Consider the following 18,614-nt stretch of genomic DNA (forward strand, 5'->3'; position numbering starts at 1 on the left):
TAGTCTGTATCCTGGGTTGGTGGTGAATTTTAACAGGCGCTGTTACATCAATCTTGCCTTTTAATCCAAACCTCAGGGACCAAATATTCTCCTCGATATCTTCAATATCAAGCACTGCGCTGCCACAGATTGAAGCCAGTCTGGACAAATGTCTGTCACTGGGTCTAGGAAAAGTATTCAAGTAATTTACATCATACTTCAGATTGACTTGATTTGATTTATTGTCATGTGTGTCATGTTACAAAACACAGTGAAAAGTATGTATAGAGTCGCCACTTTCTGGTGACATCTTAAAATACAGAAATATAAACCAAAACATTGAATATAAAGGCAGAAAACTGAAGTAAAGAAAAAGTGTGCAACTTTACAGCCCTTCTTGTTAAGCGCTCTGTCAAGGGCAATGTGCATGAGTCTCTTTGCTGCGCCAGCACCACTGGAACGCAAGTTCGCACCTCTTTACACCTCCACCAACACCCTCACCACAATGAGTCCCTGATGGACCTTGTCAATGCACTACTGGGCCAACTCAAATCTGTACTGCTGGGTCCACTCAAGTCTGCGCTGTGGGGCCCACTCAAATCCACACTGCTGGGCCCACTCGAGTCAGCGCTACCAGGTCCTCTTGACTCTGCGCTGCTGCGCCCACTCGAATCTGTGCTGCGGGGCCCACTCGAGTCAGCGCTACTGGGTCCTCTTGACTCTGCGCTGCTGCGCCCACTTGAATCTCTGCTGCAGGGCCCACTCGAGTCTTTGCTGCGGGACCCACTTGAGTCAGTGCTGCTGGGCCCACTCAAGTCAGTGCTACTGGGTCCTCTTGACTCTGTGCTGCTGGACCCACTCGATTCAGCGCAACTGGGTCCACTCGAGTCAGCATTGCTCGGCCCAGTCCGCGCTATGGGGCCACCTCAAATTTGCACTGCTGGGTCCACCGAGTCCGCACTGTGGGGCCCACATCATGTCTGCACTGTTGGACCCCACTCAAATCCGTACCGCTGGGCACACTGGAGATTGGTACAATTACCAAATTTAAAAGGCATCTGGAGAGGTGTGTGAATAGGAAGGGTTTAGAGGGATATGGGTCAATTGCTGACAAATGGGACTACAGGTAGTTCTCCAATAACTCCAAGACAGGTAGTTCTTGTGCGACCTCATGCTATAGAAAATTGCCATTGGGAATCGCTATACCTTACAGTAGAAAATTTATGTTATCCAAACAGCATCCATCCACTTCATCAATCGTGTTACAGGCAATTCACATTAACAAAACATGTGTTGTAGCAGAAATGCATGTGGATTAATTTGGGATATCTGCTTGGCATTGATGATTTGGACCAAAGGGTTTGTTTCCATGCTGTGCAAATCTATGATTTATGTGTTGATGATCCATTCCAGTCTAGAATGACTCCATGTTTCACTGACCTATCCTAGTGTAGCATAACTCAGGCTTCAATGATCTATTCACGTGTTGTTGTGATCCCTTCCAGTAATAGACTGAATCATTTCCAAGTGATCTATTCCAGTACAGAATGCCATGATTTGAGATCTGCTCAGTGATCTTTGCCATATAGAATGACTCCTGCTTCAATAATCTGTCCAGTGTAGAAAGATCCATGTTTTGATGAAACTGTACAATGATTCTCAGTGATCAATCCAGTGCAGAGTGACTCATGTTTCAATGTTCTATTCCAAAGTGACCTGTGCTTCAGACACCAATTCCAGTGAAGAATGACATATGCTTCCATTATCTATTCCAGTGCATATTGTACCGTGTTTGAATGACCTATTCCAGTGTACAATGATTCCTGTTTCAGTGATAATTCTCATTAATTGATGACTGATTTTTGTGTGGTCAATTCCAGTGTAGAATGACTCGCATTTTGATAATCTATTCCAGGACTGAATTACCGATGTTTTGATGATGTAATCCAGTGTAGAAGGACACTTGCAATGTGGAAGATCTATCCCAGCCTGTAATGAATATGTTTCAGTAATCTCTTCCAGGGTAGACTGATTGATTTTTCAAAGATCCATCTCAGTGTAGAATAACTTAAATTTCAGGGATCTATTACACTGTAGAATGATGTGTTGGTGACCTATTCCAGTGTAGAATGTTTATCCACAGTTCAATTTCTCATGTTCAGTCACCAATTCCAGTGTGAAATTACTCACATTTCGACGATCTGTTCCAGTGTAGAATGACCCATGTTTCCATGACCTATTCAAATATACAATGACTTCATGTTTCAGACATCAATTTCAGTGTAGAATGATTCATGTTTTGATTATCTATTCCAGTTTGGAATGGCTCATGTCACAGTGATCCATTCAAGTATAGAATGACTAATTTTTTTAGTGATGTATTCCAGTGTTTAGATTGCTGAATATTTTGATGATCCTTACAGTTTAGAATGACAGTGATCTTTCAAGTGAAAAGTGACCCAGCTTTTGATAATCTATTGCAGTGTAGAATGATTGACTCATGTTTCAGTGATCGATTTCAGTGTAGAGTGATCAATTGTTTTGGACTATTCCAGTGCAGAATGATGCATCTTTTAGTGATCTTTCAAGTGAAAAATGACCCATTTTAATAATCTGTTACAGTGTAGAATAACTCCTGTTTCAGTGATCTATCCAAGGGTAGATTGGCTAATGTCTCTGTGATCTGTTCAAGTATAGAGCGACTAATGTTTCATGGGTTTATTCCAGAATTGAGTCACTCATGTTTTGATGACCTATTCCATGTTTCAGTGGTATATTCCAGTGGATAATGATTCGTGTTTCGATGATTTAATCTGGTGTTCAATTACTTGTGTTTCTGTGAACCGTTCCAATGTAAAATGACCCAACTTTTGATGATCCATTACAGTGCAGAAAGACTCATGTTTCAGTAATCTATTCAAGTGTAGAATGACCTATGTTTTGATGATCTAATCCACTGCAGAATGATTTGTGATTCAGGGATTAATTCCAATGTACAATGACTTATTTTGGTGATCATTTTCAGTGTAGATGAACTGCATTTTGATATTCTATTCACGTGTAAAGTGACTCATGTTTCAATGATTTTTTCAAGTGTAAATGACTCATATGTCAATTATCTATCCTAGTGTAGGTCACTCATGTTCCAGTGATCTGTTTCAAACAAGCATGATCCACGTTTGATGATCTAGTCCAGTGTACAATGATACTTGTTTCAGTGAGTTATTCCAGTGTGGAATGACTGAAATTTCAGAGCTCAGTTCAATGTAGAAAGATTCATATTTTATGATCTACAATATTTCATGTTTTAAGAATCTACCTCAGTGCAGAATCATTCTTGTTTGGGATCTGTTCTAGTTTGGAATGATTGATATTGTAGGAATCTATTCCAATATAGATGATTCAAGTTTTAGAGATCTGACGTCACATAGAACAAAAATCAGTGTGGAATGATTTTTGTCAGAGGTTTGTTCCAGTTTAAAATATTTCAGTTTTCATGAAAATGTTCCTTGTAGAATGTTCTGGGGAGCTATTCCAATATAAAATCATTCATATTAAAGTGATCTACTCCGGCGTTCACAACCTAAGGATATTTTCCAGGGTAGATTGATTCATGTCTCAGAAATGTTCCGGTGCAGAATTTTTCATGTATCGGGGATCTTCCTAATGGGGCATTATTTGGGATTCAGGGATCTGTTCCAATCTATATTTATTCAGGTTTCAAGGGTCTGGACCACTGGGTTTTGATATACAAATACAGTGGCTGCATGAGTAGATCAGAGGCTAGAATCCTGCGAGTAACTCTCCTCATGACTCCCCAAAGCCTGTACACCATCTAGAAGGTACAAGTCAGCAGGGTGATGGAATGCTCCCCACTTGCTTGTTTAGGTGCAGCTCCAATAACACTCAAGGAGTTTGACACCATCCAGGACAAAGCTGCTTGCTTGATCAGAACTCCATGCACCACCTTCAACATTCACTCCATCAGTATCAATATACGGTGGCAGCAATGTGTATCGTCTACAAGCTCCACTACAGCAACTTATCATTGATCTTTACAAACCCACAAGCACTTCCACCTAGAAGTACAAGGGCAGCAGATGCATGAGACACCACCACATAACAGTTCTCCTCCAAGCCACTCACCCAGCTGACTTGAAAATATATCGCCATTCCTTCAATATGGCTGGGTCAAAATCCTGGAATTCCCTTTCTAAGGGCATTGTAGGCCAACCTACAGCACATAGACTCACCAGCTCACCACCAGCTCAAGGGCAATTAGGGATGGGCAGCAAATCCTGATCTAGCTAGTATTACCAGCAGCCCATGAAAAATAAAAACACAAAATTCGTAAGTCAAATAGCTCAACAAAATTGATAGACAGGACCTTTGTTCTCAAGATCTATGTTTGGTATATCTGACTGACATTAAAAGTTTGCTTTGATAGAACCTTCTTACACATCTCTAAGATCACTTTTCAACAAATTGCCTGATGTTCTTTATTCTGTTTCAGGTGGTGAAAATGATGATTGTGGTTGTTCTGACCTTTGCCATTTGTTGGCTGCCCTACCATTTGTATTTCATTCTGGCCAGTTTCAAGAAGGACATCTATTATGAAACCTACATACAGCAGGTGTATCTGGGCATATTCTGGCTGGCCATGAGCTCAACCATGTACAACCCCATCATTTACTGCTGCCTTAACAACCGGTGAGCACAACACCCCAACAACACTGTGACTGGGAGACAGTTTCAAAGACAGGTAGAGGGACAGCTGGTGGGAATCGGTATAGGGGCAGGCAGAGTGGAGGTGGTGGCACTGGGTACAGAGACCGGCAGAGGGGCATGTGGTCGTGGACACAAAAACAGGCAGGGGGCAGGTGTCAGCTGGTACAGAGTGTTGCAAAGTTGAGTAGAGTACTTTTTGTGGATTGGAAGGCCAGACATTAGAATTTGGTGCTTGTAAACTTTTTTTTAGATTAGATTAGATTACCTACAGTGTGGAAACAGGCCCTTTGGCCCAACAAGCTCACACCGCCCCTTGAAGCATCCCACCCAAACCCATTCCCCTATAACCCACACACCCCTGAACACTACAGGCAATTTAGCATGGTCAATCCACCTAGCCTGCACATCTTTGGATTGTGAGAGGAAACTGGAGCACCCGGAGGAAACCCACGCAGACCAAACTCCACACAGACAGTTGCCTGAGGCTGGAATCGAACCTGGGTCCTTGGCGCTGTGAGGCTGGTGCTAACCACTGAGCCACCGTGCCACCTTTTCAAAATTAAAAAAAATTGATGTTTATAAAATGGTAGGGGGGGTGGTGGGGGAAACAGTGTATGGTCCCTTTAAAAGACGGTGCGCTTTTCTAGGCTTGGAGATTTTAAAAAAGTCTGTAGGCAGGTTGTGCATTTACAAGTGCACAGAACACCTGAATTGTAACATTTGTATAAAAAGACGGGATGGTTAGCATGCCAAGCTATAGTTTTGTTTTGTTATCAAGACAACAAGTTTTGAGTTAGCCAATTCATTTAAACTCGACACTTAGATACTAAAAGTTAATTAAGCTTAAATCTGATGGTTTTATCAACAAAGGACCAATCCTATTGTAAGAAATTGGTATATCATCAAGGGTATAAAAGACAGGGACAGTTGAAAAATTGGCAGAGAACGAACTGCCTTCTGCTAAGAGATCAGCTGTCTTAACTCTTAGAGAAAGCATCATCTAAATAAAGGTACTGCGGTACTCTTAGTTAATATTCCTGACAGAAGAATTCGACAGCGAAGGTGTTCCTGGCGGAAGATCAATGGAGAAATCATTGAACATTCCAGAAGATGTAACCTGGCTGTAATTCTGACATACTAAGTTGTCGATTTAAAAAAAAAATTCCTTTATATAAGTGTGACTTGTATTTATTAGAATAGCATGCCATTAGAATTTTGTTTTATTTGGTAGTAGTTAGTAGTTAGAGAGGAATTGTTTGGTTTGTTAATAGTTCAAATAATTTGTTCACTGTTAGAGTTAGATAAATAAGTAGTTACTTGTTGATTATAGAGTGAGTATCAGGAGTTTATTTCATTTAACCAGTCTTTGTAACAGATGGGGGGCGGTGACAGGTAAGTTATACCACTTTTCACATTTCTCTTAACAGGTTATAAAGCGAGTCAAGCCTCTCTAGGTTTTTCAGTTTTAGTTATCAGAGCGGGGGTCGATCTATGACAGATGGGAGGCTCAGGCCCAGGATCTGCACAGATTTGGACAGATTTAGGGTATGAAAGATCCCAGCGGATTTAAACAGCCTTGGGGACCAGCATCCTAGATCTTTAAATAAAACTTAGGTGAGAAGTGGGAAGTCTGTGTAATTTAGGTTGCTTGTTGTTGGTTAAATCAAAAGTGAGGTAAGGGCTCTTTCAGTCGCTAAGAGTTTTCTGGGAGTAGAAGAAGTGACTTTGGGGATTTTACAAATGGTGAGCAAGGAAAAGCTGGTGGAATTGGCAGACAAGCTACAGTTGGGGTTAAAATTGTATCAGAGATAATGGGAACTGCAGATGCTGGAGAATCTGAGATAACAAAGCGTAGAGCTAGATGGACACAGCAGGCCAAGCAGTATCTTAGGAGCACAAAAGCTTTTTTTTCTGATGAAGGGTCTAGGCCTGAAACGTCAGATTTTGTGCTCCTAAGATGCTGCTTGGCCTGCTGTGTTCATCCAGCTCTGTTAGCTAGAGTTGGGGTTGCCTTTGTCTGAGAGAAAAGAAGCGGTAATTGCAGCAGTAGCTCGATTTTTAAATTTGCTGGAAAGGCCATTAGAATCTTTGGAATTGGCTAGAATTCAATCGAAGAAGAAACAGCTTGAACAGGAAAGGGAACTGTTTGAAGCAGAGGGCTGTGACAATACTGATTGGTGGTTGGGGTGAAGATTTGCATGGTGCAATTGCCGCTACCAAATAGTGGTTTCTGCAGGAGGTGTTCTCAAGGGACAGTTAAACTGGAAACAATACTTAAGTGTTTCCATGCTTTTCTACCAAAGAAAAAAGTCATGGTGAGGACCACAAGGAAGGGAAAGTGCATGGCCTTGCCCTACTGTAGGTGACTACAATGGAGCGAGCTGATTGGTGAGTAGCAGGTAAAGTAGTTAAGGCCTTACAACTTCTATCACTTATAGTACTTTATTTTGGGTTCTAACCTGGAAGGGTAGTACACAGACTAGGTAAAGAGGGCAACACATAACTGGATTTGATATAATCTAATACAAAATACTCTCCAAGGTATAATCTAATGAGGTAAACCATGGCAGGAGAACTCAAAGTCTGGGTTTGCTCCTCTTGCTCCGTGTGGCAGGCTGGGGATAGTTCTAGTTCCCCTGGGTCAGCATGTGCATAGGAAATGTCTTCAGCTACAGCTCCTGGAAGCTCGAGTTTCAGAGCTCGAGTGGCAGCTGGGTTCACTGTGGAGCTTCTTTGAGGCGGAGTGTATTGTGGATAGCGTGTATACAGAGGTGGTCACACCGCAGGCTTAGATTCTGCAGGCAGAAAGGGGATGGGTGACCACCAGAGAGAGCAAGAGAAATAGGCAGGTAGGGCAGGAATCTCCTGATGCCATTCCTCTGCAAAACAGCTCTACTGTTTTGGACACTGTTGAGGGGAATGACATCTCAAGGGAAAGCAGCAGCAGCCAAATGCATTACATCACGGTTGGTTCTGCTGCAGAGGGGAAGGATAAAAAATGTGCCAGGGCAATAGTTATGGAGGACTCAATTGTAAGGGGAATAGACAGGCGTTTCTGTGGCCACAAACGAGACTCCAGGATGGTATGTTCCATCCTTGGTGCTCGGGTCAAGGATGTCTCAGAATGGGTGCAGAACATTCCGGAGGGGGGAGGGTGAACAGCTAGTAGTTGTGGTACACATTGGTACAAGCGACATAGGTAAAAAACAGGGATGAGGTCCTAAAAGTAGAATATAGGGAGCCAGGAAGAAAGTTAAGAAATTGGATCTCAAAGGTAGTGATCTCGGGTTTATTACTGGTGATGTGCTAGTCAGAGTAGAAATGACAGGATATATCGGATGACTATGTGTCTGGAAAGATGGTGTTGGGGGAGGTTTTCAGATTCCTGGGGCATTGGGACCAGTTCTGGCAGACGTGGGCCCTGTACAAATTGGACGGGTTACAGCTAGGCAGGAATGGGACTGATGTCCTAGGGGTGTGTTTGCTGGAGCGGTTGGGGAGGGTTAAAACTAATATGCCAACAGCATAGAAACTATGTAAAGAGTCAGAGAAGGAAGGAGCAAGGACAAAAGCAAAAGGTAGAAAAGGCAATAAGAACAGTGACTGGAAGAGAAACAAAGGACAAAATTCAAACGGGGATTTTGAGAAAAATAAGAGCAAGACAAACAATGTTAAAAAGACAAGCTTAAAGGCTTTGTGCCTTAATGCATAGAGCATTTGCGATGATGAAGCAGTTACACAGATAAATGTAAATGGGTATGATATATTTGGAATTCCAGACACATAGCTGTACGGTGACCAGGCGTGTGAACTGAATGTCCCAGGGTATTTGGTATTTAAGAAAGACATGCAAAAAGGAAAATGTGGCGCAGTGGCATTGCTAGTTAAAAAGGAAATTAATACAACAGTGATAAAGGATATTAACTCTGACAATGTGGAATTTGTATGGGTAGATTTGAAAAATACCAAGGTGTAAAAAAACATTTAGTGAGTGTGATAAATCGACTCCCAAACTGCAGTGGTGATTTTAGGAATGGCATTAAACAGGAAATTAGAGATAAATGTGATAAGGGAATATTAGTGATCGTGGGTGATTTTAATCTGCACATAGATTGGGAAAATCAAATTAGTCAAAACGCCATAGAGGAGGAATTCCTGGACCATAAACAGGATGGTTTTCTTGACCAATGTGTGGAAGAAACAAGTAGAGAGCAGGTCATCTTAGATGCTATGTAATGAGAAGGGAATCATTGCCAGTTTCGCTGTGCGAGACCCCTTGGGGATGACCAACCTTAACATGATAGAATTTTTGTCAAGATGGAGAGTGAGGCATTTGATTCAGAGACTAGGGTGCTGAATCTTAATAAAGGAAACTGTGAAGATAAGAGGCAGAAATGGCCTTGATAGCTTGGGGAGAGTTACTTAAAGGAATGACAATGGATAGGCAATGGCAAACATTCATGGGACGCATGGGGGAATTGTAACAACTGTTTATTATTATGGCACAAAAACAAAATGGGTAAGAGGGCCAATCCATGGATTACAAAGGAAATTGGAGCTCACATTCAATCCAAGGAAGTAGCATATGTATTGGCTAAGAAAAATAACACGCCTGAGAATTGAGAGTAGTTTAGAATTAAGCATAAAAGGACCAAGGGATTGATTAAGAAGGGAAGTATAAAAGTAAGCTTGCAGGGAACATAAAGACTGACACTAAGAATTTCTATAGGTATGTGATGGGAAAGAGATTGGTGAAGACAAACGTAGGTCCCCAACAGATGGAAACTGAGGAATGTATAATAGAGAATAAAGGAATGGGTGAGCAGCTAAGTTCATATTTTGGTTTTGTCTTCACAAAAGAGGACAAAAATCAGATATGGGGTATTGTTGGAAGATGCAAGATTTAGTGAGAAGGTGGAATTGAGGGAGATCAATATTAATAGAGAAATGGTTTCCACTAAAATTGATGAGGGATTGAAGGTGGATAAATCCCCAGGGCCTGATAATCTACATCCCAGAGTATTAAGGAAGTGGCTCTACAAATAGTGGATGCATTGGTGTTCATCTTCCAGGATTCTCTCGACTCTGGAACAGTCCCTGCAGATTAGAGGGTAGCTAATGTCACTCCAATATTCAAAAAGGGAGGTGGAAAGAAAACGAGGAATTACAGGCCAGTAAGCCTAACATCAATGCTGGGGAAATTTTTTGAATCCGTTTTCAAGGACTTTATAGTGGAGCATTTAGAAAGCAGTGGCAAGTTCAGACTGTGTCAGCATGGATTTATGAAGGGGAAATCATGCTTAACAAATCTGTTGGAATTCTATGAAAGTGTAACCAGTAGAATCATCAAGGGGGAGCTAAGTCAATGTGGTATATTTGGACTTTCAGAAAGTGTTTGACAAAGTCCCACATAAGTGATTATTGTGCAAGATTAAAGCACATGGGATTGGAGAAAGTGTATTGAGATGGGTATAAAACTGGTTGGCAGAGAGGAAACAAAAAATAGGAATTAATAGGTTATTTTCAAATTGGCAGCCAATGACTAGTGGAGTGCCATAGGGATTGGTGATAGGATCATAGCTATTGTTGATATGTATTAATGACTTGGGTGAGGGGACAAACTGTAACATCTCAAAGTTTGTAGATGATACCAAGTTGGGTGGGAGGGTAAACTGTGATGAGGATGCAGAGATCCTTCAACATAATCTCGACAGGTTGGGTGAGTGGTACAGTATAATTTGGATAAATGTGAGGTTAGTCACTTTGGAAGCAAAAACAAGAAAGCAGATTACTACCTGAATGGTTGTAAATTAGGAGAGGGGAGTGTGCACCACTTGCTGAAGATAAGCATACAAATGCAGCAGGCGGTAAAGAAGGCAAATGGTATGCTGACCTTCATTGTGAGAGTTTTCCAGCACAGGAGCAGGGATGTGTTGTTACAGTTATACAGGGCCTTGGTGAGACCACACCTGGAATATTGTGTGCAGTTTGGGTCTCCTTTTCTTACGGAGGGAGTGCAACAAAAGCTTACCAGGCTGACCGGTGATCATGGGACTGACATATGAGGAGAGATTGACTAGGTTAGAATTGTTTTCACTGGAGTTCAGATGAATGGGCTGGGGGTCTCATAGAGACTTATAAAATTCTAACAGGACTAGACAGGGTAGATGCAGAGAGGATGTTCCTGATGGTTGGTGTGTCCAGAACCAGGGGTCCCAGTATGAGGATTCGGGGTAGACGATTTAGGATGGAGCTGAGGAGATATTTCTTCAATCAAAAAGTGGTGAGCATGTGGAACTCATTATCACAGGAAGTAGTTGAAACCAAAACATTGAACGTATTCAAGTTGTGGCTAGATATAGTATTTGGGGCAAATGGGGCCAAAGGTTACGGGGAGAAAGCAGGATTAGGCTATTGAGTTGGACAATCAGCCATGATCATGATGAATGATGGTGAGACTCGAAGGGCCAAATGGCCTCCATCCTACTCCTATCTTCTATGTTTCTATCAATTACGGTTACAAGCAGAGGAAAGAAAGATGTAGAAGGAAGGAAAAAAGAGAGAAGAAAGGGAAAAACAGAGAGAAGAAAGGGGAAAGAGAGAGAGTTGAACTTCAGAAGTTGTAAATTAGGCAGGCTAGCTGACTTAAAATTGATGGAAATGAAGTTAGAAGATAGATTTAGTGAGGAGGAGCGTGATGATGTGCAAACCCATTATTGCCAAAGACATGGTACATACAAATATGTCAAAACATTACCAAAATTTGATGAAAAAGGTGTAGAAGCCTTTTTTCATTTCCTTTGAGAAAATGGCTAAACAGATGGACTTGCCAGAGACTGTGTGGATAATGCTAATTCTGACCAAGTTGGTAGGCAGGACTAATGAGGTGTTTGCAGCGCTGTCAGAGGTGTCAAGAGAGTATAAAGAAGTAAAACAGACTATTTGAGTACCTACAAATTGGTAACAGAAACATATAGACAAGACAAGAAGGGAAAACAAAAGAGAAAGATAAAGGAGTTGAGGTCCAGTTAGCTGACACCCTGTTTGATGGAATGGTAAAGGAAAATCTTAAGCAGGTAGAGGATCAGGCAGAAGTGTTTTGTTCTGAAAGATTATGGACTTACAACAAAAAGATAAGATGATAAAGGATTTATATCATAAAGCCTACTCTGAAAAGGAATCAGAATGTATTCCAGAATATTATTCTCCTTAAGGGTAAAATCTTAAGGCAGAAATAGAGACCCTGGCAGGTTGGGCAGATGAGAAATGGGCAGAAGTTCACCAGATTGTTTGGTCCATAGAATACAGACAGGAAGTATTACGGGTAGCACACAAATTACCTGTAGGAGCTCATCTAGGAATAACAAAAACGCATTTCTATTGGCCTGGATTACATAAAGGTGTGGTTGAATTTTGCCATACGTATAACACATTAGATGGTAGGAAAGCAGCAGGCAGTAATAAAGCCAGCATCTTTGATGCCAATTCCCACATTTGAAGAACTTTTCACGTGGGTAATGATTGATTGTGTAGGTCCCCTCTCTAAAACCAAAAGTGGGAACCGTATTTACTAACCATAATGGATGTGTCTACAGATTTCTGGAGGCAATTCCATTACGGAATATCAAGAGAGAAGAGGTTGTGGAGGAGTTGCTTGCTTTCTTTACCCACTATGGACTACCCAGGGAGATTCAGTCAGCCAAAGGGTCCAATTTTACTGAAAAACTATTTATGGAGGTCATGGATAGTTTAGGCATCCAACACTTTAAATCAAGTGCGTACCATCCTGAAATCCTAGGGAGCTTTGGAAAGGTGGCATCAGACTCTAATGACAGTGTTGAGGACTTATTGTCAGGATTGCCGAAATAATTGGGATAACGATGTCCTAGTTATATTATTAGCTATTAGAGATGCTCTAAATGAATCAACTCCATTTACTACATTTGAATCGATATTTGGACACGAAGTAAGAGGGCCTGTAAAATTAAATAAGGAAAAATTGATAGGTCCAAAGTCAGAGATCTCACAGTTGGATTATATATCTGATGTGAGAGAAAGATTAAACAGAGTAGGTGAATTAGTTAGCAGTGTGAAGCTGGATGAACACAGGAGGCCAAGCAGCATCAGAGGAGCAGGAAAGTTGACGTTTCGGGTCGAGACCCTTCTTCAGAAAAATCATCATGATGGTTCTTTTGTTTTTCTAAAGGGGGAGGTATTTCGAAGTTAGGTAGAGTACTTGTGGCTTGGAAGGCAGGATGTTACAATTTGGTGTTTGTAAATATTGATGTTTATAAAATGATTGGGAGGAAAGCAGTGTGTGGTCACTTTAAAAGATGATGCACATTTTCTAGGCTTGGAGTTTTAAAAATGTCTGTGAGCAGCTTGTGAGTTTGCAAGGGCACAGAGCATCGGAATTGTAACATTTTTATCAAAAGGCTGGATGGTTGGCAGGCTAACCTGCAGTTTTGTATTGTTATCAAGACAATAAATTTTGATTTAACCAAGTAATTTAAACCAAGAACTGAGATACTAAAAAACAATTAAATTTAAATCTGATGGATTGGTCCTATGTTGTCAAAACCTATTGTAATAAACTGATATGTCATCAAGGGTGTAGAAGACGGAGACAGTTGCAAATTCAGCAGAGAGTGAACTGCCATCTACTAAGAAATCAGCTCTTAGACAGAGCATCATTTAAATAAAGGTACCATGGCACTCTTAGTTAAATTCCTGACAGAATAATTTGATGGAGGTGTTCCTGACAGAAGATCAATGGAGAAGACACTGAACATTCTGGAATATGTAACCTCGCTGTAATTTTAAGAGACTAAGTTCTACATTTTTTTTATTTTGGTTTACATTAGTGGGACCTGTATTTATTAGAACAGCATACCATTAAAGTTTTGTTTTGTTCAGGAATAGTTAGTAGTTAGAGGGGGGATTGTTTGGTTAGTTAATTTGTTCACAGCTAGAGTTAGATAAATAAACTATTACGCGTTGATTATAGAGTGAGTGTCAGGAGTTTATTTCATTTAAGCACTCCTTTATAACAGATTGGGGGTGAGAGGTAAGTTATACCACTTTTCACACTTCTTTTAACAGATTATAGAGTGAGGCAGAGCTCTCTGGATGTTTCAGTTTTAGTTATCAGAGGGGGTTGACCTCTGCTTTATAACTAGAGAGAGGCTGGAGGCTGGGTATCGAAAAGGGCAGGTGGTGTCGCGAGGTACAGAGACAGATGGACGGACAGGTGTCAGCTGGTAAATAGACAGGCGGGGGGCTGAGAACAGATAGAGGCAGGTGGTGGCAAGGGCAACAGGGAAAGTAATTATCATGCAACTGGGCTAACAAGGGCAGATGGATTGATAGTGCCAACAATCGTAACAAAAATGTACATTTACGTAGTGACTTTAACATAGCCAAATGTCCAAAACACAAGAAGCGTTATCAAAAAACAATTGTCATCGAGTCCTGTCAGGAGACATGAATGATTGATGAACTCTGTTATATTGTCTTTTGAACAAAGAATAGGGCAGGGAGCTAAAAAGAATTAGATAAAGAAATCTTGAGCTTACAATGAAAGCACTGACCACAAATGGTGGTGTGACAAAAATTCAGAGACTTGAATTAGGGAAATACCGTGATCTCCTGGAAGGGTCGACAGAGACAGGACCAAGTGTAAGGGCTGGGATGAAGATTCTTGGGAAACGCCAGAGGTAATGATCAAAGATTGAGATGAGAAACTGCTGCAGAGTAATCAGTTAGAAATTGTAGATAGAGTGATTGTAGGTCAATGCAGTCCCACATAGATGACAATAGAGAGGCTTCAGAGCAGAATGGTATGATCGTCAGCCAGGAAGAGTGGGGACAATTTACCCTCATCACAGTCACACAGGATGTCATTGGTGAGTATGAGAGCAGCTATTTCAGTCCTATGACTGTGGAAGAATCTTGTCCAAATGGTTTGATTATGGAGTTCCAGCAAAGTGGGGCTCAGACTTGGGAAACTCGTGGAATTTAAAAGGAAAGTAAGGTTGATGGAAGGATGGGGTATTCAGAAGCTGAGCAGGGATTTGATGATTGTAAAGGATGGAATGGTACTTGAAAAGGATGTCAGATAATTTGCATGGGGTCAGGGTGCTAATATTTCAATGGGAATAGAGTCAAGGCAGCAGGAGGTGGGCAGGCAATCAAAAAGGCTAAACATGTGTGGGGAGGTAAGCAGAGCAAGATCAATATTAACCATCAAATGCTGCCAATTGTATATAGACAGATGAAGGAACAGGTAGGTTGGCAGGCAAATACAGGTACAAAGCAAGACAAATGGCAGGTAAGCAGGTTCCAGGCAGGTATACAGAGACAGGCAGAGTCCGTGTTCTGATGTAGGAGTAATCTATGTTCATAATGTGAGTTTATTTACTACTCAGTCTTACAACTCCTTCCATACATTCCCTGTATATACTACTTTTTTTTATATCTTGAAGCAGTATACCCTTTTTTTAAATCCCCCATCCCCAAATCACCCATTAATCACCACCAATGTATCACCCCCATGTAGCCAATTGGATATTTACAAAGCCCGTTAAGGGCAAAGCTAACCATTGGAGTGTGAGGGGGAGTTTGGGAGACTGAGAAAGGGCCAAATCAAAAGGTCAGGAGTGTGGGGCTGAAGTGCAACTTAAAGCACAACAAAAGGTTTTCTCATATCACTAAAAAGGTGGCTTCATATATACATTTAGATAATTAACAGCCACTAGCTGCTTTTTCTTTACAGTAAATAATCTTAACAATGAGATTAACTAAACATTAACAGGGAGGCTAATTGAATATTTCAGAACTAACATTGGTTGATTTTTCTTCTATACGTGTTGCAGAACCAGGATGAGTTACTGAAGCTAAGATACAGATCAGAGAAGGGTTAGAGTACACCTCCTGTATTATTCAACTTCAAATAGACTCTTCATTTCACAAGCAGCAGTTATTATAGAGACTAGGCAGTTCTGTGATGGCTCCCAAGAATATTGCCAATCCCAAGGGCATGATTTATAAGGCAAGAAGTTAGGAAATGAGAATTGCTGGGTCCAGAATGACCAGTCACCTGGATACCCTATTCACTAGCGCCTTGTTGTCTAATCACAGGATTCAATTCCTGCTGGTTTGTGTACAACAGAGATGAGGAAACTACAGTGGCTGAGTGCTTTCTACATTATCTGCCTCTCCTAAAAACCATACATCACTATGTCACGCCTTATATTCCTCACCCATTGTATCCCAAGTGGGAGTTACATATCATCAGGAAGTGGGTTGTGTAATTGAGGTGAGGGCAATTGCCAAGACTGGATTGTGGGGGGGTGGATGGATGATTGGGTACTGACCTACATTGGGGTGGGGTGGAGTGGGGCGGGTCATGTGGTCCCATTGGCACTGTAGCTTTCTCTGCTCTAACAGTTTGTCCACTTCCCTGGATTTGTTCAATCTCTGGAGGGGAATGGGTGCGAAAGTGTATAATATTGTCCCACAGTGCTTTATGAATCATTTTTATGGTGTTGTTGCTTAGATTCCGCATTGGATTTAAGCGAGCTTTCCGCTGGTGCCCCTTTGTACATGTCAGTCGCTATGATCAACAGGAGTTAACGACAGCGGTAAGCTTCCGAATGACACGCAGCAGCACTTACACTGGAAACAGGATGGAGTCAACACTGAATAGTCGCATTGATTCCAATCATGATGAAACTGAGGAGGCAAAGGCAAAATTCATCAGTTCACAGACCATTCTTTGAAACACAGCTGGTTGTGTATAGGATCTCTTCAGAGCTGAGGACTAATATTGAGACTGTTAGCTCCCACATGGAGCGAGTTACACTGTCTGGGCTCAAGGAGAAGAAACAGTGAGCCATTCTCCAGTGCTGGCTCTGAATTCTTTGATGCAGACATCTGATTTGTTGTTCCTGAATCTTCTGTACCTGCTCCTGTTCTCCAGTTCTGGTTCCAATTTTCTGATCCTAGCTCCTGATTCCCCGAAACTGGGTCCTGATTCTTTGTCCATGTTCCCCCCAGATTCCTGCATCTCTGACCTAGTAATCTAAGCTCTTGAGAGCTGACCACACTAGACCTGCTGAGGCTCAAAACAACCACTTCTTCAGGCTGATTGAGTACCTTGGCAAGTTACAGTCCTTTCATGTAAACTTCATTCCAATGTCTATATTTTGGGCCTTCCACCTTATCATCACGAATGTGCAGGAAGAATGTAAGTTGTGTAAATACAAGATAAAGAAAAGAAATACTTGCATTTACATTGTGCCTTTCACAGCCTCAGGGTTTCTCTTTTCAGTAAATGAAGTACTTTCTTAGATGCAGATAATGTCATCGTGAATAAGGTTGTAATTATAATAAGTCTGTGCACGAAGCAGTTTCAGTTGTCTGTGTATGTGGATTGTGATTTACAATTGAATGAATGAGCTATTCTATCATAGAAAAATAACTTTGTTAAAGTGTAAGGTTAATCATGGTTAAAATTTGTATTTAATGATTATATTTGTCTATTACTGTTTTCAGTTTAACTTTGAGCTGAGGAGATTTCAGGACGCGGGAATCAATTAGTGACTGGTGTGGACCAAGAGGCAATAATCCTGTTTCTAACTCATCCTTCCACTAATCAGAGTTTGAACAGCGAGAAAGGACAGAAATTCCGAAATAACCCCTGAGAAAGCATGTCATTCTAGTTGCAGCAAGAAGAACTGGAGTGAACTGAACGCATGATTAAAAGTTTATACATTAGTGTCATCTTTTGAGCAGAGAAGTTTTAAGGGGAGATGGAATCAAGATATCTAACAGTATGGAAAATTTTACCAGATTAGATAGAGAGAAAGCAGGAAGACTGGTAACCAGAGGGCACAAGTTTCTAATAATTGACAGAAATCCAATTGGAAATAATACAAATTTAATAGACATAGTGCGCCATTATGATCTGAAAGGCACAGGAAGAGTGGGAAAAGCACATTCAATTGTAAACTAAAGGAGGGAATTGAATAAAGTCTTGAAAAGGGACATTTTTCAAGGGCGTAGGCAAAGAGCAGGGAAAGTGGAGTAATCAAATAGATCTTTTAAAAAGCCAGAACAGATGTAATAAACTGAATAGCCACCTCCCATTTCTATCTTTTTTTGACAATGGCAACACAAAGCACAGAAAACAGGACCATCCATCCAAATCTGAAGAAAATCACAGCCCTTCTTTCTCTGTCTCTCACTCTGGAAAAGAGAAAGCGCATTTAGGAGATTAGAGGTGCAGCATAGAGTAGGGGGCAATAGCACAAAGCAGTCAGGCTGGCACTGAGGATCATTCAGAACAGAGCAATTGGATCCAGAAACAGGTGAGCTGTCACAAGGCTGCTAGTATCTCCAGGACCCCAAGGAGCGTGAACAACATTAAGCAGAACGCTGTTTCCAAATCCTATGTGCACCAGAGCTGAATGAAGTTAACATGATTTTATTTACACTCACACCTGTAAGTGCTTAGGAATAGTAAGGACTGGACAGATAGTTACACAGAGTGACAGTATTGGCAGTGGTTTCGTTCCACGCCTTTTCAAACTGAGTTCCTGTTGAGATCGGTTACTATACCCAACTGGCCTGGCCACTGGTCCCACTAGATTCAACATTGAAATACAATCATGATATTCCTGGGAAACAGGTCATTTGGCCTATTCAATGCATGTCAGTAATTATTCACTCTACTCCCATTTCTTATCTCATTTTTGTCATTCGTCCAACTAATTTAATCTAACTACTCTTGCCTAATCTCATATTGAGCTTTGATATTGTTTCTGCCTCAACCACAAACCTATATTTAAAAACAGAGTGTTGCCTTGTGCAGGAGTTTCTCCTGTCCTCTTGTTTTAATTGTATGT

General features: G+C 41.2%; 1 protein-coding gene across 3 annotated transcripts in view; it reads left to right on the forward strand.

The window, feature by feature from the left end:
* The window catches only part of tacr2 (tachykinin receptor 2), an 87,918-nt gene extending 69,423 nt beyond the window's left edge, over positions 1-18,495 (forward strand). The window contains exons 4-6 of one of the 3 annotated variants that reach the window (XM_048551588.1): positions 4,493-4,689; positions 16,265-16,349; positions 17,263-18,495. In XM_048551588.1, the coding sequence (XP_048407545.1) occupies positions 4,493-4,689; positions 16,265-16,349; positions 17,263-17,307 (327 nt within the window). In that variant the 3' untranslated portion in view covers positions 17,308-18,495. Of the gene's footprint in view, positions 1-4,492; positions 4,694-16,264; positions 17,233-17,262 lie in introns of those variants that run through there. The other 2 variants (XM_048551587.1, XM_048551589.1) reach the window with 2 other exon arrangements.
* The last annotated feature ends 119 nt before the right edge of the window (positions 18,496-18,614 follow it).

Source organism: Stegostoma tigrinum, chromosome 20 (genome assembly GCF_030684315.1).
Source record: "Stegostoma tigrinum isolate sSteTig4 chromosome 20, sSteTig4.hap1, whole genome shotgun sequence".
Lineage (NCBI taxonomy): Eukaryota > Metazoa > Chordata > Chondrichthyes > Orectolobiformes > Stegostomatidae > Stegostoma > Stegostoma tigrinum.